Genomic DNA, 21599 nt, shown 5'->3' with positions numbered 1-21599 from the left:
GTGACATCAGTGGGCGGGGCGCGGCGGCGGTGACGCAGCGGGGGCGCGGCGCGGCGGGCGGGGGGCGCCGAAGATGGCGGCGGCGCGGGCCGCGGGGGCTGCGGAGGGCGAGGGGCGGGCGGCGGCGGCGGCGGCGGTTCCGGTTCCCCCGCCCGGGCCCGGGGCCTCGGCGGGGCCGCGCCGCTACTCGCTGCTGGCCATCGTGGGTGGCGGCTGCCACCGGCCCGGCCTGCTGGCCGCCGCGCTGCAGCAGCTGGAGCGAGGTGAGCCCGCGGCTCCCGGGGCCCCGCTGTGGGCCCGACCCTCCCCTCCCCGCGCGGGATGCGCCGCGCTCGGCCCTGCTGCGGACCCCGCCACCCGCCGCGCCCCCCCGAGGCCGGCCCGCTCCAGCCCTGCTGCCCCTGGGGTCTGCTCCCCGCCCCCCTCACCCCCCCCCCCGGCCTGCCGGGCCGCCCCCTCCTGCCCCAGGCCTCCGGGGTCTGCCCCCAGCGACTGCCCTGTCTCCTGCCCCGCAGCCCCCAGGATCTGACCCAGACCCCCCAGGACCTGCCCCCTCTCCTGCCCCTCAGCCCCTACGTCTGCCCCTCCCCCCCCCCCCAGGATCTGCCCCCCTTTCCTGCCGCAGACCCCCAGGATCTGCCCCATCTGCTGCCCCAGAGCCCCGGGATCTGCCCCCCCCCCCCCCATCTGCCCCCTCTCCTGCCCCAGACTCCCAGGATGTGCACACACACCCTCCCCGAATCTGCCCCCAGATCTGCCCCAGACTCCCCAGGATCTGTGGATCTGCTTCTTCTCCTGCCCCGGACCCCCAGGATCTGCCCCCTTGTCCCAGGTCCTCAAGGTTCTGCCTCCCTGAACTCCCAGAACCTGCACCCCGACCCCAGACCCTCAGGATCTGCACCCCCCGGGCCCCCAAGGCTCTGCGCCTTCTCCTGCCCCAGACCCCCAGGATCTGCCTCCACAAGTGCTGCCCAACCTTCTTGTCCCTGCTGCGACCTGTCCCCCCCATCCTGTCCCCTGACTTTAAGGACCTGTGCTCTCTCCCCAACCTGGGGTCTGTCCCCAGGCTCTGGGGCTGCAGTTGCCCCCATCCCCTCCCCTTGTTACCAGCCCAGACTGTGCCCCACACAACTAGGGGGCCAGATGCTGGGCTGTGGGTGGGTGGGTGGGTGCTGCAGGGTCCCCCTTCAGCCCTGCTCCTATCTCCCACTCCCCAAGCTGTGGCCAGAGCTGAGTGTGGGGGGGGTCTCAGGCGTTGGAGCACCCCTGTGCTGGAGCAGGACCCCAAATCATGGGGAAACACACACTGTGTGTTGCCAGGATTGTGCCATCGTGTCCCCTACCGCGGGCCCTGGCAGGACCAAACCTTGCTGGCCCCAAGTGATACCGCCCCAAAACGGCCATAGCCCTCGCCCGGCGCCTTGTGCAAAATTTGTGCAACCCCCCCACCATCTTACGCCATCGCCGGGCTGTTTGCTGGGAGCAGTTGTGGCCACGCTGGTTGGCCACCGAGGTGGGGGCTGCCAGCCCCACCCCACCCTCACCCCCCAACCCCTTACAGGGTCCTGAAGGGTGTTTTGAGGCTGCACTTTGGGGTTCCTGACCCCGCTCTGGGTGCTGGGAGCAGCCGCGCCAGTGCCAGCAGCAGCGCCGTGCTCACCGGATCCTCCGGCACCGTTAATTCTTTTAATTGCCACCTTTGAAGAGGTGCCGGCAAGGTGCGCTTGGCGCCTGGGGGCCGGGCTTTTGGGTTGGCAGAGCTGGTGCTGTCGTGAGTCACCGCGCAAGGTGCTCGCCTGCCGGGCAGCCGGTTGGTGCGTTGGTGTCATGCCAGGGTCCGGCTGGGCTTGGGGACCCCCCTGGGGTCACTCCAAAAGCCACCAGGCCGGCACGGCTGTGTCTCAGGGCAAGGGGGGAGGGGGGACAGTCCCCACCATGCTGTTACTTGCATAATCGGTGCCATGTGGGGGCACACGCGGTGCTAGTGGGTGCTAACAGGGCTGCCCCCCCCCCCCAGTTATTTTTATCCGTGTCCCCCCCCTCCTCCAAAGGAATCCGCTCCTGGGACATCGATCTCTCCTTGTGCAACCTGGACGAGCAGCTGAAGCTCTTCGTGTCCCGTCACTCGGCCACTTTCTCCAGCATCGTGAAAGGTAAAAGAAGGGGGGGCATGTGATGCATGCCCCCTGGGTGGTGGTTATTTCATGGGCTGTGGGAACCTCCCCCCAGTACAGCTGGGGGGGCCCCCTCCCCGCTACGCCCCCAGCCTCTGTTGGAACAGGCTTTGCCTTGTACCCCGACCTGGTGGCCAAACCCCGTGATCCCACATGTGAGAAACCGCTTCCTTTGCCCATCCTGGGGCAGGCTGCAAATTCCCATGAAAAAATTGGAAAGGAACATATTGAGCCAGGGATACCAGGGCTGCTCCAATGCCTCTTGCCCACCACGTCCCCTTGTCACACCGGTGGGTCAGCCCCTGGCAGTGGGGGGGCACCGTGGGAGGTGGTCGGGTCTCCAGTGGGTACCTGACTGCCTAGGAAGGGGGTTACAGCCCTGAGGTCCCCCTGGGAGCAGCCAGGGCTTGCTGCACTGCTTGGGGGGGGGCAGAAGGGGCTCCCCCAGCCTGAACCCCCCCCTTCTTTCCTCCCCTCCCTGTGGCAGGAAGGACATGGGAAACGTGTCCTTTGGCTCAGTGGATCCGCTGGCCCCCACAGCGTCTGGGAGCGGGACAGTGGCTGTCCCTTTCCGTGGGGGAAGTGGACAGGAGCTGGCCCTGCTGCTCTGTCCGGGTCCCCCCCCACCCCCCCAATCCCATCCCCATGGGACAAGGCCAAACTGGGGTGCAGCCCCGTTGTTTGGGGGAGGGTGGGTGTCAGCCCTTGCTCCCTGCAGGTCAGCGGACCCTCCACCATCGGGGAGATGTGCTGGAGACCCTGGTGCTGCTCAACCCCTCCGACAAATCCCTGTGTGACGAGGTGAGCAGCTGGGGGACACGGCCGTGGCCTTTTTGGAGCTGCTGGCTGGGGCGTGCTGCAGGTTGGGGCTTGGTGGCATCTTCATGTCCCCTCCATCCTCGCGTCCCTTCCATCCTCAGCTGCGAAACCTCATCACGGACGTGTCGCAGCACAAGCTGCTGGTGTTTGCTGGGCCCTGCGTGGAGGAGACGGGGGAGCTGATGCTGCAGACAGGCTGCTTCTCCCTGCGGGACTTCATCCAGATCTTCACCGACAAGGAGGTGGGGTGCTGGAGACCCCCAGGAAGGAGCTGCCTGCCCCCGCCCCCAGCTCACAGGCCTGACCGCCGCTGTGCAGGGGGGCTGATGCTGCCGGAGTAACTGTCTGCTCACGTTCTCCGGCGTCTCGGTGGGGAGTCAGGCAGGGCAGCGGCACGGACGGGAGGCTGGCCCAGCCATCTGCTCTGCAGGCAGCCATGCCAGCGCATCCCTCCCGCCACAGGGCTGGGAGGGGACAGTCAGCTGCATCATGGCCCTGAATCGCAGCTGGGGTGGGTGTGAATTGGGGACCCCCCGCCCTGCCAGGCATCGTGCCAACAGCCAGCCCTGGGTGTGTGGAGTGGGATGGGGCTGTGGGAGGCCCCAGGTGCCCAAGGGAGGGAGGGCTGAGGCAGGGTACCCCTTGGGCTGCTGTATCTCTGGCCGCAGGTGCCTCATCCCTCCTGAGAGTCTGGCTGTCCCTGTCCTCTCGCAGGTAGGGGACATCCTCAGCTCTGCGGACCCCTCGGCCAAGGCCAGGCTGACCATCAGCTGCCCCGACTTTGGGGAGTGGAGGGACTCAAGCCTGGACCATCACAACCTCCAGGACTTCATCGAGCTGCGCTACAACCCAGGCTGCATCCTGCCGGAGATGGAGGGGCTGGAGGAGTTCATGGAGTACCTCTCGGAGTCGCTGGAGCCCCAGTCACCCTTCGACCTCCTTGAGCCCCCCACCATGGTAGGCTTCCTCAAGCTCTCCAAGCCCTGCTGCTATATCTTCCCGGGCGGGAGAGGGGACTCTGCTTTCTTCGCCGTCAATGGCTTCAACGTCCTGGTCAATGGAGGCTCCAACCCCAAATCATCCTTCTGGAAGCTGGTGCGGCACCTGGACCGCATCGACTCCATCCTGGTGACGCACGTGGGCACGGACAGCCTGCCCGGTGTCAACAGCCTGCTGCAGAGGAAGCTGGCTGAGCTGGAGGAAGATCCATCCCAGGGCTCGCAGGGCAACGGGGACTGGGCGAAGAACCTCATCTCCCCGGAGCTGGGTGTCGTCTTCCTCAACGCCTCCGAGAAGCTGAAGGACATCGAGGGCAACTCCCGGGTGCTGAAGAGCTGCGATGAGGCTGCCCTGACCCTGCACTACCTGGAGAAGCTGGGCATCTGTCCCAACCTGCTGGCGCGGGACAGCGGACCCCGCGCAGAGCCCACCGTCCTCTTCCAGAAGATGGGAGTGGGCCGGTTGGACATGTACGTCCTGAACCCCGTGAAGGGCACCAAGGAGCTGGAGTTTCTCCTGCAGCAATGGTCAGGCAACAGCTACCCCAAGGAGCAGGACTTGCCCTTGCAGTGCCTGACCTCCGTCTGCGCCCTGCTCGTCTGGCACCCCGTTAGCCCCTCCGAGAAGATCATCCGGGTCCTCTTCCCCGGCTGCACCCCTCAGGGCCGTATCCTGGAGGGGCTGGAGAAGGTGAAGCACCTGGAGTTCCTCAAGCACCCCGTGGTCACCAAGAACGATTTGAAGGGGCCACCAGCGTCCCAGCCTGAGAAGCCGCTCAAGCAGAGGAGGGCAGAGAGCAAGGAGAGCCTGAAGTCAGCTTCCAAGCTCAGCTTGGTGGATACTGGGACACCAGCGCTGAAGGAAAAGGCTCCAAAGGTGGAGAGGAAGGAGGTGAAGGCAGGGACCAAGGAGAAGCCAAAATCCCTGGGGGAGGTGACCAGAGCGGGGTCAGAAGATGAGAAAGCCAAGGATGCTCGAACCAAGCTGGACTCTTCAACAGAGAAGCTGAAGGCAGATGCAAAGCTGAAGCTGAGCAAGGAGAAAGCGGTGCCAAAGAAGGAGCCTGTGCCCCGGAAAGAGGAGAAGAAGATGCTGAAGAAGGACGAGGGAGCCGAGGCGAAAGGGGAGGCCAAGAAGGAGGTGAAGGTGGTGAAGAAGGAGGTGAAGGCTGAGACGCTGCGGAAGGATGCGAAGGAGAGCAAGGCAGAGGTCAAGGCTCCTGCCAAGACCGTGGCCCGGAAAACGCTGGTCCCGGAGACCCGCAAACCCCTGGCCAAGGCTGGCAGCGTCAAGAAATCCTCCCTCAAGAAGGAGCCAGAGAAGCCCAAGGCCAAAGCCCCCCGGGAGGCAGGCAGCAAGAAGGAGCCAGGGACATCTGACGGCTCCAAGTCCTCCTCCCCTGAGGACATGCTGCCAGAGGCCGAGCGGGGCCGGGGGGCTGCCTCACCGGGGGCTGGCGGGAGGAGGAGGAAGGAGGAACTGAGGAACGAGGGCAGCACTGCAGCTGAGAGCGAGCTGGAGCCCTTGCCGCTGGAGAACAGAGGGGTGGGGGGGCTGGCGGGACCGGGGGACTCATCCTGCCTAGAGAACGGCCTGGAGGACCCTGACAGCCCCCAGCGGTTCCGCTACATGGAGAGTAGCCCTTTGAGAGCCATCTGCCCGCTCTCGCCCCTGGCCAAGACCCCCAAGAGCGACCGCAGCGTCAACTTTGACCTGACGCCCACTGGGATGCTCAACCACAGCCCTGAGGGCGGCGAGGACGCCTGCGGCAGCTCCGAGGAGAAGACCCTGGAGATGATGTCCCCAGCCAGCTCGGGCCCAGCCAGCGCCGGACACACACCCTTCCACCAGTCACCAGTGGATGATGGCACAGAGGAGCCGGGCACCGGCACCAACCGGCAGCCAAACACTTGGCCGCCAGCCGGGGGCAAAGCCTCACAGGACGGCTCCAGCTCCTCGCAGGAGAAGCAGGCGGGCTGCCTCTCCCTCAGCCCCTTCAAGGACGACATCCCCGACGTGTCCCCCACCATCACCACCCCCTCGCTGCCGGCCGAGGTGGGCTCCCCGCACTCCACCGAGGTGGATGAGTCCCTCTCGGTCTCCTTTGAGCAGGTGCTGCCACCCGTCAGTGAGTCCCCACCAGAGGAGGGCAGGCGGTCCCGGGGGACCGGGGGGACACCGGAGCCGGAGGCCGCGAAGGGTGGGTTGTCCCTGCCGCTGCGGCCGTGCCACCACCCGCCATGGGCTGATGGTGACACGGCGCCGCGGCCCGGCCACCGCTCCGACTCACCCCACGACGTGGACCTCTGCTTGGTGTCACCCTGCGAGTTCGAGCATCCCAAATCAGAGCGGTCGCCCTCGGCTGCTGCCAGCCCCCGGGAGCTGTCAGACAGTGACCCGTCGCAGGAGCTGGTGCAGCGCCGGGGGGGCCGGCCCCGCCAGCCGCTGGGCGAGACGCCCCCCACCTCCGTCAGCGAGTCACTGCCCACCCTTTCCGACTCCGATGTCCCTCCGGCCACCGAGGACTGCCCCTCCATCCTGGCTGACGGGCTGGAGTCGGATGAGGACCTGGAGCAGCCCACCCGCGGTGTGGCCAGGGCCCATGACCCGCTGCCGGCCCCCATGAAGGACCCCTGCCCCATCCCCGCCCAGCCTGGCATCTGCATGGTGGACCCTGAGGTGCTGCTGGCCGAGCAGACCCGCGCTGGCAAGAAGGACCCCTCCGGCAAGGTGAAGAAGACCCTGTCCCGCACGGGCTCTGTGCCCACCGCCCCGAGGACCGAGCCACCCCGGCACCCCACCTCAGTCCCCAAGGCCAGGGGCCCTGCCAGCGTGGCCCGTGACAGTGGGGACAAGGCCAGGCTGCTCCCCGGGGACAAGAAGGGCCCTTCCAGTGGGGACATCCGCAACCCAGGGACCACCCGCAGCCCTGGAGCTCGCCCACCGTCGGGAGCTGGCAGGGCATCACCGGCAGGTAATGGGGCTGGGGGGCACCCGTGGGCACTCCCGGCATTGGTGTCCCTGTGCCGGAGCAGCGCGGAGGCACCGCTGGTGCTGTGCAGTGGGGTTGGGGTGGGTTTGTGGGGCTGCTTAGCACCGTACCCCCATCCTGGCAGGCACACGGGCTGCAGCCCCCCCGGGTCCCCCAGTCTATGTGGACCTGGCGTACCTCCCCGGCTCCTGGAGCGCCCGCACGGTGGATGAGGAGTTTTTCCGACGCATCCGTTCCCTCTGCTACGTAGTCAGCGGCGACGACCACCTGAAGGAAGGTGTCCTGCGGTCCCTCCTCGATGCCCTCCTCTCCGGCAAGCACCAGTGGGGCACCGACATCCAGGTGAGTGCCGTGCCCCCCCCCCCCCCCCCCCCTCCAAGCTACCCGGAGAGGTGGGATCAGCCCCTTCCTGGTGCTGGCTCGTGGTGACACGGTGCCGTGCGTGTCTCTGCAGGTGACCTTGATCCCCACCTTCGACTCACTGGTGATGCACGAGTGGTACCAGGAGACCCACGACCGGCAGCAGGAGCTGGGCATCACGGTGCTGGGAAGCAACAGCACCGTGGCCATGCAGGATGAGACCTTTCCCGCCTGCAAGGTGGAGTTCTGAGCCAGGGGAAAGGGGGGGAGCCACAGCTTGGGCTTCATCCCCACCCTCCTCCTCCTCTGTGGGCCCCCCCTCTCCCTCCCTCCGCACCTGGTGACTCAGGGCTGTGCCAGCCCTGGGACCACCATGGCTCGGAGGGGAGAGAGGGGGGGGGTGTCTTCTGGGGGCAGATGGGGTTGCGTTCCCCCCCAGGGACTGGCGGGGTCTCTCTGGGGACCCTGAGCCCACAGCACCCACATGCCGCACCCTCACACGCCGCGTGGTTCCCGCATGCCCACGCCAGAGCCGTGCACTCCTTGCTCTGCACCCACCGCCGTCCCAGGGAGGGGGGTGAGGGACCAGCCGGGGAGGGGGTGACCCTGCCTCTGGGGGCGTCTGTGTGTCCCCCACCCCTGGCATCCAGCAGTAGTGCTGAGCTGTCTCCTGGCGGGCAGCGAGCCCAAGCCGTGCTCGATTTAACAGGGTAAATTTTGTTGTTTGCTGTTCGTACCCCCTCCCTGGACAAGCCACTACTGCCATTGCCTCCCCCCTCAGTACCCACAGCCCAGGCCTGCAGGGGGGTGGGTTTCCTTCCTGGGGGGCGCAGGGTTAGGACAACCTTGGCCACCCCGGCGGGCTCCTGCCGTCCCCATGGAGCAGCACTAGGGCTCGTGCTCAGGCTCAGGGGGGCTGTGGGGTCTGCTCCTCTGGCACTACAGCTGCGGGCTTTGTCCCCAGCACTGTCTCTGTCCCCCCTGGGCACGGCCGGACCCTGTGGCCCCCCCTTTCACGTGCAGCAGCTGGGGGGAGCTTTCTGCTCCACCAGGCTGAGACCTGGCAGCTCACTGCACCGATGGCTCTTCCCTTCCTGGCAGTGGAGGCCATGGGGTCTGAGCCTGCACCCTGGCTGGGGAGCAGGGGGGACTGGGGAAGGTGCCCCCCCCTCCCCCCAATTCATCCCCAAGCCCTTGAGTTGCTGGAAGGCTGTTAAGAAACCAAATGTCACGTGCAATTTTTAAGGGGTTTTGTGAGCAGAGAGCGGGGCGGGGCAGGCTGGGAAGGGGGGCAAGATCTGGCCCCCCCATGCCCAGCTGGGGCAAACACTAACCCATTTTGTAGGAGGCTCCTCGTTGGCTCTTTTTGTAATGACTTTTTAAGAAAAAAAGGAGAAAACAAACAAAAAAAACCAAACCAAAACAAACCACCAACACACAAAAAAAAGTGAAAACTGAACAAACCAAACCTATTCTGGTGGGAGGTTATTTATCTGAGTCCCCCCCGCCCCGGGCACCGGCTGGCGGCCGCGGGGGCTTTTACCTGGGATTGTATCGTTCTATGTGTTCGGGGTGGGGGGAGTGAATGTTTCACCTTTAGTGCTTTAAATATTTTTTCTTAGCCCGAAGCTGGTTTGGAGGGTGGGGGGTGGGGGGGGGGGGGGTTGTGACTCCCCCCTCCGGCCCCTGCCCATGGATGCCGGCACGCTCCCCGTCTTGCACGCCACGTTCCCGTTTGGCAAATGTGTTGAAAACGAGCATTAAAGAGGATAGCTCCCAGCTGCTCTGCCTGTTGTGTGGGGTTGTTTTGGGGTTGGTTTTTTTTTTTGGGGGGGGGTGGGGGGGCGGGGGGGGAGGTGGGGGGAAGGTTGGAGTTTCCACCCCAGTCGATGCAGTGCAGGGGAGGGGGGGGAATGTGGGGTCCTGGCATGCTGCAGGGTGGTTTGGGGGTACTGGGGGTGTGGAATGATGGTTGGGTTGGGCTCAGCTTTGGGGGTGGGGGGATGCTCTGGGGTGGGAGCCTGCAGTGGGAGAGGGGCTGGGGGGGTCCAGGGTATCGTGCTGGGGGGGGTGGGAGAGGGGCTGGGGGGGGGGTGCTGTGCTGGGGGGCAGGGGCTGAGCAGGGCTGGTACACCAGCTCAGCTGAGGATGGATGCAGGGTTGCTATGACAACTGCATACCCATCCCCGCCGCCCCCGGCCCGCAGAGGAGGGGGCTGCAGCCACTGCGCTCTGCCCCCGCTCTCGGCATGGGGCGGGGGCGTTGCGTGTGTGTTGGGGGAGGGGGGGGGGTTGGAGTCTCCTCGGTGCTGGGGGGTCCCGTGTCCTTGTGCCCCAACTGCAGCACTGAGCCCCCACCCTGCATGCTCAGCCTTAAGCCTGGCAGGACCAGGGAACAAAACCCCACCCTGAAGCCCCCGAACCCCCAACCCCAAAACCTCCCCCAGAATCTCCCCATCCCCCAAACCTCCCCAGGACCTTGCCAGGCCCTTTGCTGGGGCCACGGCAGCATCTTGGGGAGGGGGCTCTTCGGGGGGGGTCGCTCCCTTGGAGGTGGGTTGTGAGCCCTCGTGCTGAGGAGGGGGGCAGGGCTGTGGCTGTGCCTGGCACTGCCACTGTCACGGTCCCACCAGGCCCCTCCAGCACCGCAGGACCAGGCGCTTTACTGGTGCTGTGAGGGGTCCCGGTTGGCTTCGAGCTGCGTGAGCCAGGGGGTGGATGGCAGCGGGGAGGGGGTGGCAACTCTGCTGGGGGGGGCTCCTCTGCCATTGCCGCCCGTTGGCACCCACCGACATGCCCGAGGGTGCCACGGGGTCACTGAGGTGCTGGTGAGCACCAGGAAAGGCCAGATCCTGGGATCCTGGCCAGAGCCCTGCATGTGGCCAGGGGAGGCTGGCTGGCCACTGTCCCCTCCATCCCCAGCCCCGTGTCCTCACCAGGTGGTTTGGTGGCACCGGGTGGCCTGGCACAGCCGCACCATCCCGATGCCAGGCAGGCATCGATGGGACAAAAGGGAACGTAACCAATGCCACCGCGTGACGCGCCAGCCCGGCTGGCTGTCCCAGCCCTGCCACCAGCACTCGCGGCTGTGGCACCCCGGGGCCGGGTCCCCACGTCTGGGGGATGTTTGTGGTTGATTCCTGGGGGGCAAAGCCCCCTCGGTCCCCACCCGCTGGATGGCATCCGCTGCCCACAGCTGTGCCGCTGCCGCCCCGGTGTCAGCCGGAGCCAGGGCATGAGCTCAGCGGGGTGCGAGGCACCGGGTGGCACCGGCGGGGGGCGCTGCACCGGGGAGGGGGGGGGGGCGGCCCGGAACCGCGGGGGGGTGGTTGCAGCCCTCGGGGTCGGTGTGGGGGTTCATGGCGGGGTGCGGGCGGTGGCACGGTTGGCAGCGCCCGAGGTGGCAGCCCGGGGATGGTGGGAGCCCCAGGGGCAGGGTACCGGTACAGGTGGCTGCGAGCCCCCCCGCCCAAAACACCACCCGATGGGTGGCGGCGGCCGCTTTAAAAATGCAAATGACCCCCCTCCCCGCGCGCGGCGCGGCGGCGGCTCTACCAATGAGAGGCGGCGGCCGCTGGCTGCGGTAACCGCTGCCGGGCGTGGGGACCAATGGCGAAGCGGCGCGGCGGGAGGGGGCGTGGCCAGCGCCTCCCTCGCCCCCGGCGCGGTCCCGGCCCGGAGCGCGCGGCCCGGAGCGGGCGCGGGGCGGCGGCGGAGCGGAGCGGGGCGGGGGCGGCGGCGGCCCCGCAGGTGAGTGCGGCCCCGCGGGGCTCCCGAAGCCGCCCGGCCCCGCCCGCGGGCGGGGAGCAGCGACTGACCCCCGGGGCCCCGCGTACCGGAGCGGGAGACACCCCCGCCCCCTCCCGTGCAGCCCCCCGGCCCCGCCGTGCCGCTCCCGTGCGGTGCGTGGCTGCAGCCCCCGCGCTGAAGCAGCCCCTTCCCGGGGCAGCCCCGCGCCCCCGGTCAGACCCCCGCGCTGTGCGTGGCTCCCCGCTGCAGTGCAGCCCACCGCGGCGCCCGGGGCAGCCCCCCGGTGCTTCGCCCCCCCCCCACCAATAAACCTCCCTCCGCGCCGTGCACGGGTGTAGCCTCTCCCCCCCTAAACCACCGGTGCTGCGGGCAGCCCCCCCGCGACCCCCCCCCCGCTGCAGGTGCAGGGCTCGGTGCTTTCCCTCCTTTTTTTTCTTTTTTTTTTTCTTTTTTTTTTTTTTGGGGGGGGGGTGGGTGGCGCAGCATCTGCACACCCTAACACCCACCCCCCCCCCGGCCCTTCGCCCTCCAAAGGCCCCGCGGCCCGGGGGGGTGAGATGCACCGACCCCCCCGCCCCGAGGAGTCCCCGGCCCGGGCAGGTGCAGCCGTTCGTTGAGCCAGACTGGATGCGCCGCCCCCCTCCACCCCCCCACCCCCACCCCCTGGAGCCCCCCCGCACCCCTCGGGGCCCCCCCCCTTGTCACCCGCACCCCAGGCCGATGAAGGTCACCGCTGCGGGTGGCTGGGGCTGGCCGGCGGGGGGGGCGCGCTGGGGGTGGTCCTGGGGTGGGGGGGGTCGTCCCTGCCACAGCCCGGTGTGATGCGCCCCCCTCACCCCCTCCCGTGCCCCCTCCGCCTTGTCCCGCTCGCTCGGGGACTCGGTGGCCGCTGTCACCTCCGGGGACTTTGACCGGCGGGGAGGGGGCAGCGAGTCCATGGCCGCCCATGACCAGCGGCGGGTGGGGGTCCGCCCTGAGCCCCCCCCGTGTCCCCCCCAGCCCTGCTCCCCCCCCAGCCTGACGGGGGAAGCTGGGGGGGGGGGGGCTGCTCTGAGCCCGCCCCACTCGTGACACAGGTGGCTCAGCCTGTGCAAAGGGGCTGGGGGGGGGGGGGGCGGGGCAGGAGCGGGGGGCTGCGGTGCACCCTAACCTCCCTCTCTCTCCCCCCAGACCCCCAGTGCGCCGAGGATGATCGGGGGTGGCCCACGAGCCCCCCAGCAGCCCAGGGTGAGTGCCCCCCCCCTCCCCGCCAACTCCCAGCCACGCACGATATTTTGGTTTCCTGTTTTTGTGATGGGGAGCTGGGGGGGGGAACACCCGGGGGGGGGGGGGGGCACAGCCTGGGGGTCCCCCCTGCTGAGTGCTGGGGGGCTGCTCCGGTGGGTGACCCCCCAGTACAGCTGCCGGTGCATTTGGAGTTGGGGGGGGGGGGCAGGCAGCTGGATCACCATTTGTGGGGGCAGAGGCTCTTCCCCCCAGCAGGGAGGGGGCTGATTGGGGGGGATGGGGGGTGTTTGGGGGGGCTGGGGGCCACCAGCATGGCGGGGCACCGGAGCAGCAGCCGCCAGCACGGAGCAGCCGCTCATTTATTATTTAGCTGCGTATCTGGTGTCGGGCCCAGGCGCTGCCTCGGTGCCCCCCCCGGCCCCCCCCGGGTGCTGCACACCTTGGGGAGGGGGCTGCGGTGGGTCTGGGCGGGGCAGTGGTTTCCATAGCCACGGGGCTGTGCTTTGCCGGTAAAACCGATAAACACCGGGAGGTGCAGGCATGGTGTGTGTGGGGGTCCCCCCCCAGGGCCCCCCCCCCCCACTAAGGGCCAGGTGTGTCCCCAGGGTGCTGGGAGCTGAGCTGCGGGTCCCCACACCGCTGTCCCCCTCCCCCCCCCCTCCAAGATGTCCTACTTCACCGAGCACTTCTGGGTAAGCCTGGACCTCCCACCCATGGGTGCCCCCCACCCTCCACGGCTCACTGCCGGGGGGGGCGCCCCGGTCCTGCAGTGAGTGGGGGGGGGGAGACTTGTTGCCACTGGTAATTTCACACTAACGCTGTGCATTAATTGCTGAGGATGGGGGGAGCTGGGGGTGCAGGTGATGGGTCCCCCGGCCATGGTGCCCCCCCCCCCAGCGCCGCGGGGGGGAAGTTGGCAGCGCCACGTGGGGGTGAAGCGTGGCCCCTGCTTCCTGCTTGGTCTCTGCCGGGTCTGGCAGCTGCCTGCACCTTCCCCTTCCCTCTGCCTCAGTTTCCCCATGTGGGCTGACTGGCACCCTGACAGCCCCCAGCCCCCAGTCACGCTGCTGGGGGGGGGGGGGGGGAAGCACCCCTGTGTGCCGGGGGGGGGGTCACGGGCAGCACCCAAAATTGCACCCATGGCTTCCTGCTCTGCTCACCCCGGAAACCCGGGGGTCTGGGGTCCCCCCTGGTGGGATGCCCCTGGTGGGGGTGGTGTGGGGGCCTCTGTGCACCCCCCTGCACGCCCACCGGGGTGGGGTTTAGGGGGCTGAGGGTGGTCCCCTGCCAGGGCGAGAAGAACCACGGCTTTGACGTGCTCTACCACAACATGAAGCACGGGCAGATCTCCACCAAGGAGCTGGCTGACTTCGTCCGTGAGAGGTACCGAGGGGGGGGCGCGAGGGGGGGGGTCCCCCCAGCATCGCTGGGCTCCATCCCCCGTGCCCCCTCCCCGCTGTCCCCAGGGCTGCCATTGAGGAGAACTACGCCAAGGCCATGGTCAAGCTGTCTAAGATGGCCACCAACGGCACCCAGCTGGGGTGAGCGGGGCTCCGGGGCACCCTGAGATGGGGGGGGTGACAGACACGACACCCTGCTCACCGTGTCCCGACCCCCCGGGCAGGACCTTCGCGCCGCTCTGGGAGGTTTTCCGCATCTCCTCAGACAAGCTGGCCCTGTGCCACCTGGAGCTGATGAAGAAGCTGCACGACCTCATCAAGGAGATCTCGCGCTACGGCGAGGAGCAAGGCCGGGTGCACAAGAAGGTACCGTGTCCCCCCCGTCCCCTCCCACTGCACCCCATGGCCCCCTGCCCACCCCCTCTGTGTGTGTGTGTGTGTCCCAGTCCAAGGAGGAGGTGTCGGGGACGCTGGAGGCTGTCCAGCTGCTGCACGGGGTGGCCCAGCTGCTGCCCAAGTCCAAGGAGAGCTACCACAGCAAGTGCCAGGAGTACGAGCGGCTCCGCAAGGAGGGCACCAGCCAGAAGGAGATCGATAAGGTGAGACCCGGCTGGGCCCTGTCCCCCTGCCTCGGTGGGCCCTGTCCCCTCCGGTGGCTCATGACCCCTGCTCGGTCCCGCAGGCAGAGCTCAAGTCCAAGAAGGCGGGCGAGGTGCTGCGGCGGGCGGTGGAGAAGTACAACGCGGCGCGGGCTGACTTCGAGCAGAGGATGCTGGATTCGGCCATGGTGGGCAGGGGCAGGGTGGGCAGGGGCAGGGTGGGCAGGCAGGGGCAGGGTGGGCAGGGGCAGGGTGGGCAGGCAGGAGCAGGGTGGGCAGGGGCAGGGTGAGCAGGGTGGGCGGGCAGGGGCAGGAGCAGGGTGGGCAGGAGCAAGGTGGGCAGGGGCAGGGCAGGCAGGGGCAGGGTGGGCAGGCAGGGGCAGGGTGGGCAGGCAGGGGCAGGGCGGGCAGGGGCAGGAGCAGGGCGGGCAGGAGCAGGGTGGGCGGGCAGGGGCAGGGTGGGCAGGAGCAGGGTGGGCAGGCAGGGGCAGGGGCAGGGTGGGCAGGAGCAGGGTGGGCAGGCAGGGGCAGGGGCAGGGCTCGCACAGGCACTGTTCAGGCTCCCAGTGCTGGCCGTGCAGTGCAGTGGTGGCACGGGTCAGCCCGTTCCCTGGGGACACGCCACCCTGGGTGAGCCCCATTTCTCAGGGATGCTGACCCTTGGGGATGTGCCACCCTGAGTGAGCCCTGTTCCCTGGGGACGTGCCACCCTGGCTGAGCCCTGTCCCATGGTGATGCCCACCTCCAGGGACATGCCACCTGGGCTGAGCAGCATTCCCTGGTGATGCCGGTACCTGGAGACATGCCAGCCTGGCTGAGCCTCACTCTGTTTTGATGCCAGCACCTGGGGACATGCCAGCCGTGCTGAGCCCCCCTCTCCTGGGCGATGCCAGCTCCTGGGGATACCCTTCCCTGGGAGTGTTGGCCTTTGGGGACATGCCACCCTGGTTGAGCCCCCACTGCCTGGGCATGCCAACCCCTGGGGACACGCCACCCTTCCTGAGTCCCGCTCCCTTATCCACACGCTGACTCCTGGGGACACGACACCCTGGATAACCCCCTCTGTGCCCCCCCCCTCCAGCGCTTCCAGGAGGTGGAGGAAGCCCACCTACGCCACATGAAAGGTCTCATCGGCTCCTACTCGCACTCTGTGGAGGACACCCACGTCCAGATCGGGCAGGTGTGTCCCCAGGGGAGTGAACAATGATGGAGACAGCCCCGAGCTGTCCCCCCTCCTTTACTCAGCATCGTGCCAACCCCCCATCTTTTTTTTTTTTTTTTTTTTCCCCAGGTGCATGAAGAATTCAAGCAAAACGTGGAGAACATCGGCACCGAGATGCTGCTGCGGAGGTTTGCTGAGAGCAAGGGCACGGGGCGAGAGCGGCCAGGTGAGGCTGTGGGCAGCATCCCGGTGGGCTACCTCATTTGCACAAGGGTGATGCTCCCCCTCCTCGCACGAGGGTTCCACCCTCGTGCGAGGAGGGGGAGCATCACCCTCGTGTGAGGATGGAGCTGTGACACTGATGGCTGATCCCACTCTTGGTGGCAGGAGCATTGGATTTTGACGAGTACCGGCTGGCCCCAGCGCAGGAAGGCAAGTACGTCTGCATCCAGCAGCCCCACACCGGGGATTTTGAGGTGTGGGGGGACCTGCTCACCACTTTGTGCCCCCCCCCCCGCCCCGCTTCCCAGGACCCAAGAGGAGCCGTAGTAAAGCTTTCCGTATCCCTGGGTTGAGCCGTAAGGAGAGGGATCGTGATGCTGTGTAAGATCCCCCTCTCTGTGCCCCTGCATCCCGCATCCCTTCCTCTCTTTGGAATCTAACGCTGCCCTTGTCATTCCCCAGGGAATCCCTGGATGCCGAGGTGGTGAGTGTCCCAGTGCCAGCCCCCGGGGTTGTTTTTTTTGACACTGGGAGAACTGGGAAGCAAGCGCCTCTGTGAGCATCTCCCCGCAGGGCTGCCCGGAGGTGGACGAGGACGGGTTCACCGTGCGCCCGGACGTCGCCCACAGTATCCTTGGGCTGTAGTGTGTGTGCGGGGGTGGGGTTTGGGGGGGCTCTGGGGGGGTCCCTGAGCACGAGATGTTGCCTTGACGGGGGTCAGCCGAGGCGGAGAACCATGTCTGCTCCTCCAGCGACTCCGACTACGACGAGGATGAGCCTCGCAAGTTTTACGTCCACATCAAGCCGGTGCAGCCCCGGGAGGCGGCCAGCAGCGCCGAGGCCACCATGGAGCAGCTCAAGGCCACCGTGGGGAACCTCATCCTGCCCCCCAGCCTTGGGGTGAGCCTTGGCAGGGGGGCTGCAGGGTCTCCAGGGACCGTGCCAGGGCCAGCTGACCCTCTGTCCCCATTCTCTTTCAGGGCACCGTCAAGCGACAGTCGTCCCGTAAGTGCCACCGTGGGGGCTTGGCACAGCTGCAGTTTTGGGGGTCCCGCTGGCTCCGTGTCCCCTAACGCCGCCTGTCCCTGTCCCTCCACAGGGCATGTGGCATCTCTGACCCCGGCCCCGAGTGACACAGACCCCGAAGGATCACTGGCAGCGGGTGAGACTGTGCTGGGGGGTCCTGGGGATGCGGGGGCATCCTGGGGGTGTGGGGGGCAGAGCCACTGCACCCACCAGCGTGTCACCTCTCCCCACAGGTGACAGCGCAGGGAGGGGGTGCCCGGCAGCACAGGTGAACAGGTATGGGGCAGGGAGTGGGGTGCTGTGGGGTGCTGCACCCCATGCTGCCGTCCCCGAGTCCCCTCCCCAGGGGGGTCCCGGGTGGGCACTGAGCTCTGTCCCCGGTGCAGCGGCCCTGGGAAAGCCCCTCTGGACGCGGTGCCCCCCGCTGCGCTCTTTGGGCCCCCACTGGAGTCGGCTTTTGAAGCAGAGGATTTCCCGGGTGAGGATTTGGGGGAGCGGGGAACACGCTGGGGGACCCCGGTGCCTGGGGTGCCATGGCCCCCCCATCGCAGTGCTCTGACACGGGGGTCTCCCGCAGCCCCCCGCACCTATGTCCTCACCTCCTCCTCCTCCCCCTTCTCCTCCTCCTCCCCGGAGAACGTGGAGGACTCGGGGCTGGACTCGCCCTTGCACCCCGCGCCCGGACCCTCCCCGGACTCCAGACCCTGGACCCCGCAGCCGGGAACGCCGCAGAGCCCCCTCCCCAAGCAGGGTGGCCTACCAGACCCCCTGCCACCGCCACCTGCCACCCGGGACCCCAGTGCGTGGGTGCCACGGCCCCGCAGCCCCGCCGGCCGCCTCCCCGAGCCCCCCAGCTTCGCCGTCTTCAGCAGCCCCGGGGCCGAGGGGCTCTGGGAGAACGGGGGGTCGGCGCCCCGGGGGCGCAGCCGCTGCCCCAGTGGCCCAGCGCACCGAGAAGCCCCCTCACCTGACCCTTTTGGGGAGCCCCCACCATGGGTCAGACCCCGCAGCCCCGGTGGGGACCAGCCCCCCCTGCCCTGTCCTTCCTCCAACTCGGCCTCCTCTTCCTCCTCCTCCCCCGCCCCCCCCAGCGGGGGGGAGTCCTCCAGCCCCTCTCCATGGACCTGCCAAGGGTCGGGGACCAGGCTGAACGAGGGTGGCACGCCGGCAGCTCCCCCACCACCTGAGCCGAGTGAGTGGCAGGGGGGCAGGAGCTGGACCCCCCTCCCCCCCCCCAGTTACGCTTCACTCTGCCCCCCCCTCAGCTGGGTGCAGGGTCTCACCCAGCCCTGGCTCAGCTGAGACCTGCCAAAGTCACGGCACTGGTGAGACCCTGCTGGAGCGCCACTGGGGGTGCCTTGCCCATGGTGGGTTTCTCTCCTCACCTCCTGTTTGTGCCCCCCGCCCCAGATGCTCTCCCTCCCTGGCCCAGCGCAGCACCCCGGGAGGTCCCGCTTGTGGCCCCCCCTCGCCGCTCCCGCACAAAGAGGCCAGCGGCCGGCCCGGCCGTGGGCAGCAACACCGACCTGGTGCGTGGCTGGTGGGGGGGAGCAGGGCTGGGCTGTGGGACCCCCATAGTGGGGGCCAAACCCAGACCCCCCCGGCTGACACCGTCTTGCCTTGCAGTCGCGCTCGCTCAGCCCCTCGCCCTCCTGGAGCTGCGGCCCCTCGCACTCGGCACCTGCCAGCCTGGGCGAGCGGGGCTTCTTCGCTGTCTCCCAGCCGGCGCTTGGTGGGTCCTGGGGGGCTGGGGGGGGGGGGGGTCATAGGGTGGGGAGTCCCATCCAGGCTCTGACCCCATCTGCCTCCCCAGGGCTGTCGCGGGGTCCCAGCCCCGTGGTGCTGGGCTCGCAGGATGCGCTCCCAGTGGCCACTGCCTTCACCGAGTACGTCCACGCATACTTCAAGGGGCGCGACGCCGACAGGTACGGGGGTCCCGGGGTTGGGGGGTGTCAGGCCCCCCCCCTCAGCTGCTGCATCCCACCTGGGGCATCTGCTGACCCCTTGGCGTGTCTCCAGTAGCTGCCTGGTGAAGGTGACAGGGGAGCTCACCATGTCCTTCCCCGCCGGCATCGTCCGTGTCTTCAGCGGCAGCATGGCCCCGCCGGTGCTCAGCTTTCGCCTGCTCAACGCCGGTGCCATTGAGCAGTTCCTGCCCAACGCCGAGCTGCTCTACAGGTGTGGGGACACGGTGGCACCGTGGCCCTGTGGGGATGCCTGAGCAGGCTGGCAGCTGGGGATGCAGTGGTTGGGAGCTGGTAATGTGGTACAGGGGGTGCTGGGGAGGGCACAGGCATCCTGGGAGGTGGTGGATGCAGTGGTGGTGAGCTGTGTGTTGGGGTTCATGTGGTGCCTGGTTTCCTGGGATGCCTGGACATCCTCAGGAGCTGGTAGATGCTGCAATGGGGAGCTGGATTCTGGGGTTTCTAGGAGGCCTGGGCCTCCTCAGGAGCTGGTAGATGTAGCGATGGGGAGCGGTACATTGGGGTACATGGGGTTCCCAGTGAGCCTGGGCATCCTTGGGAGCTGGTAGATGCAGCGATGGGGAGTGCTATATTGGGGTACATGGGGTGCCTGGTTTCCTGGAGATGCCTGAGCATCCTCAGGAGCTGGTAGATGCAGCAATGTGGAGTGCTATATTGGGGTACCTGCTTTCCTGGGGATGCCTGGGCATCCTTGGGAGTTGGTAGATGCTGTAATGGGGAGCTGGGTACCAGGGTACGTGGTGTTCCCAGTGGGCCTGGGCATCCTTGGGAGCTGGTAGATGCTGTAATGGGGAGCTGGGTACCAGGGTACGTGGTGTTCCCAGTGGGCCTGGGCATCCTTGGGAGCTGGTAGATGCAGCGATGGGTAGATGCTATATTGGGGTACATGGGGTGCCTGGTTTCCTGGGGATGCCTGGGCATCCTTGGGAGCCAGTAGGTGCAGTGTTGGGGAGCTGGGTCCCGGGGTGCCTGGAGTCTCCCAGTGTGCCCAGGCCCTATCGCTGCTCTGACCCTGTCCCCCAGCGACCCGTCCCAGAGTGACCCCAGCACCAAGGACTTCTGGCTGAACATGGCGGCGCTGACTGGGCACCTGCAGAAGCAAGCAGAGCAGAGTCCGGCCGCATCCTACTACAATGTGGCTCTGCTCAAATACCAGGTGAGCCCTGCCGGGGGGAGAGCTGGGACCCCTGGGACCCCCACCCAGCTCCTGGGGATGGAAGGGTCTCGGTGCCCCCCCAGACCCTCCGTGACCCCCCCCCCCCCCCAGTTGTCGCGGCTGGGTCCTGGCTCAGCACCGCTGCGGCTGTGTGTGCGCTGGGACTGCTCGCCGGGTGCGACGCGGGTCAACGTTGAGTACGGCTACAACGCCGGCGCCCTGGCCCTGCCGGTGCCGCTCGCCAACGTCCATGTCCTGCTGCCCGTGGATGAGCCCGTGGCCAACCTGCGACTGCAGCCGGCGGCCAGCTGGTAAGGGAGGGGGGATGCAGGACCAGGGGTCCCAACCCCCCCCCCCCCGCCCCAGGGTGGGAGAGGGGGATGCTGAGCTGGGAAATGGGGGTGCTGATGGGGTGGGGAGGTGGGAACAGGGAGGATGGGTTGGAGTTGGGGGGTGGTTTGGGTCTGGGGGCTTGGGTACATGCCCATGTCCCGGCAGGAACCTGGAGGAGAAGAGGCTGCTCTGGAGGCTGCTGGACATCCCGGGTGCACCGGGGCAGGGAGGTGAGGCTGCGCTCGTCCTGCTTGGAGGGCAGGCTCAGCCCCCACGACCCCCCCAACCCCTCTGCTGTACTCCCCCCAGGGTGTGGCCAGCTCTCGGCCAGCTGGGAGCCCCTCTGTGGGCCCAGTAAGCCCAGCCCCGTGGCGGCTCAGTTCAGCAGCGAGGGCAGCACGCTGTCGGGCGTCGAGGTGGAGCTGGCAAGCGCTGGGTACCGCATGTCACTGGTCAAGAAGAGGTTTGCCACAGGTACAGCTGGGGGGGCTCGGTGGTGTGGGCTCCCTTCCCCACTGCCCTGGGGGATGTGGGGTCATCTCTCCATCCCCAGTGGCCCCAGGGTGCACAGGGGTCCTTTCCTTAGGGGGGGGCAGAGGGTCCCTGCTCTTCAGGGTACATGGGGTCCCTTCCCTGGGGTGTGTGAGTTCCCGTTCCCAAGGTGGACAGGATCCCTTCTGTGCTCCTTGGGGTGCATGGGGGTCCCCTCCCTGCTCCCCATGGCCCTGGGGTGCATGAGCTCCCCTTTCCAAGGTGGGAAGGATCCCTCCCCTGCTCTTTGGTGTGCACAGGTTCCCTTGCCCAGCGTGCATGGGAGTCCTCTCCCTGCTCCCTGGGGGGGTGCATGGGGTCCCTTCCCCAAGTGCACAGGGTCCCCTCCCTGCTTCCTGTGGCCCTGGGGTGCACGGGGTCCCCTCCATAGCACCCCAAGCTCTGTTCCTCCCTCACTGGGCGATGCCCAGCCCAGGGAGGGTGCTGGTAGCCCAGTTTGGGGCCGATCAAGCCCTGGCCCCTCGGTGATGACTGTCCTCATGCTGGCCACATGCCCCCCATCCTCTCAGTCCCTCCTCACTGCCTTTCCTCCACAGGGATCTACCTGGCAGGGTCCTGAGCCACCTCACACTGGACTCTCTGAGCCCCCTGGGCTTCCCCCTTGGTTGTGTGAATTTGAAACACTGGATGGAGGCCAGTTGGGGAGGGGGTACCGCTGGGTGGGAGCTGCTCTCCTCCTCCTCCTCTTCCTCCTCCTCCTCGTCCTCCTCTCCCTCCAGCCCCCCGCTCCGTGGCTGTCACTGCGTCGTCTCCTGCTGCCCGGCGGTCGGTCCCCTCCACCCTCCCCTGTGCTGTGAAGGGAGCAGGAGCTGCTCTTTTATTAAACACTTTATTTTCTAATAAC

At 67.7% G+C, this 21599-nt stretch overlaps 2 protein-coding genes across 3 annotated transcripts; both read left to right on the top strand.

Annotated features, from left to right (window-relative positions):
- Positions 1-78: 78 nt before the first annotated feature.
- On the top strand, positions 79-9123 carry MAP1S (microtubule associated protein 1S). Its single transcript, XM_040589550.1, has 7 exons — positions 79-263; positions 2052-2153; positions 2893-2975; positions 3095-3235; positions 3708-6966; positions 7109-7326; positions 7439-9123. Exons 4-7 carry the CDS (start codon positions 3176-3178, stop codon positions 7592-7594), a joined length of 3693 nt encoding a protein of 1230 aa, XP_040445484.1. The 5' UTR covers positions 79-263; positions 2052-2153; positions 2893-2975; positions 3095-3175; the 3' UTR covers positions 7595-9123.
- A 3132-nt stretch (positions 9124-12255) lies between these two features.
- FCHO1 (FCH and mu domain containing endocytic adaptor 1) lies at positions 12256-21598 on the top strand. Of its 2 annotated transcripts, none has more exons than XM_040589556.1 (28): positions 12256-12320; positions 12926-13012; positions 13612-13703; positions 13787-13861; positions 13945-14086; positions 14167-14319; positions 14403-14507; positions 15401-15499; positions 15611-15707; positions 15869-15913; positions 16012-16084; positions 16166-16187; positions 16277-16331; positions 16425-16603; positions 16684-16708; positions 16803-16865; positions 16963-17005; positions 17116-17207; positions 17307-17921; positions 18140-18258; positions 18356-18461; positions 18543-18654; positions 18749-18907; positions 19738-19870; positions 19982-20181; positions 20369-20433; positions 20513-20677; positions 21292-21598. In XM_040589556.1, exons 2-28 carry the CDS (start codon positions 12986-12988, stop codon positions 21312-21314), a joined length of 3084 nt encoding a protein of 1027 aa, XP_040445490.1. In that variant the 5' UTR covers positions 12256-12320; positions 12926-12985; the 3' UTR covers positions 21315-21598. The 2 variants fall into 2 exon arrangements, with proteins under 2 accessions (XP_040445490.1, XP_040445491.1); XM_040589557.1 differs by having other exon boundaries at positions 12276-12320; positions 18752-18907.
- The last annotated feature ends 1 nt before the right edge of the window (position 21599 follows it).

The sequence above is a fragment of the Falco naumanni genome, chromosome 4, assembly GCF_017639655.2.
Source record: "Falco naumanni isolate bFalNau1 chromosome 4, bFalNau1.pat, whole genome shotgun sequence".
Taxonomy (NCBI): Eukaryota; Metazoa; Chordata; class Aves; order Falconiformes; family Falconidae; genus Falco; species Falco naumanni.
This window is presented reverse-complemented; position numbering and strand designations above follow the sequence as displayed.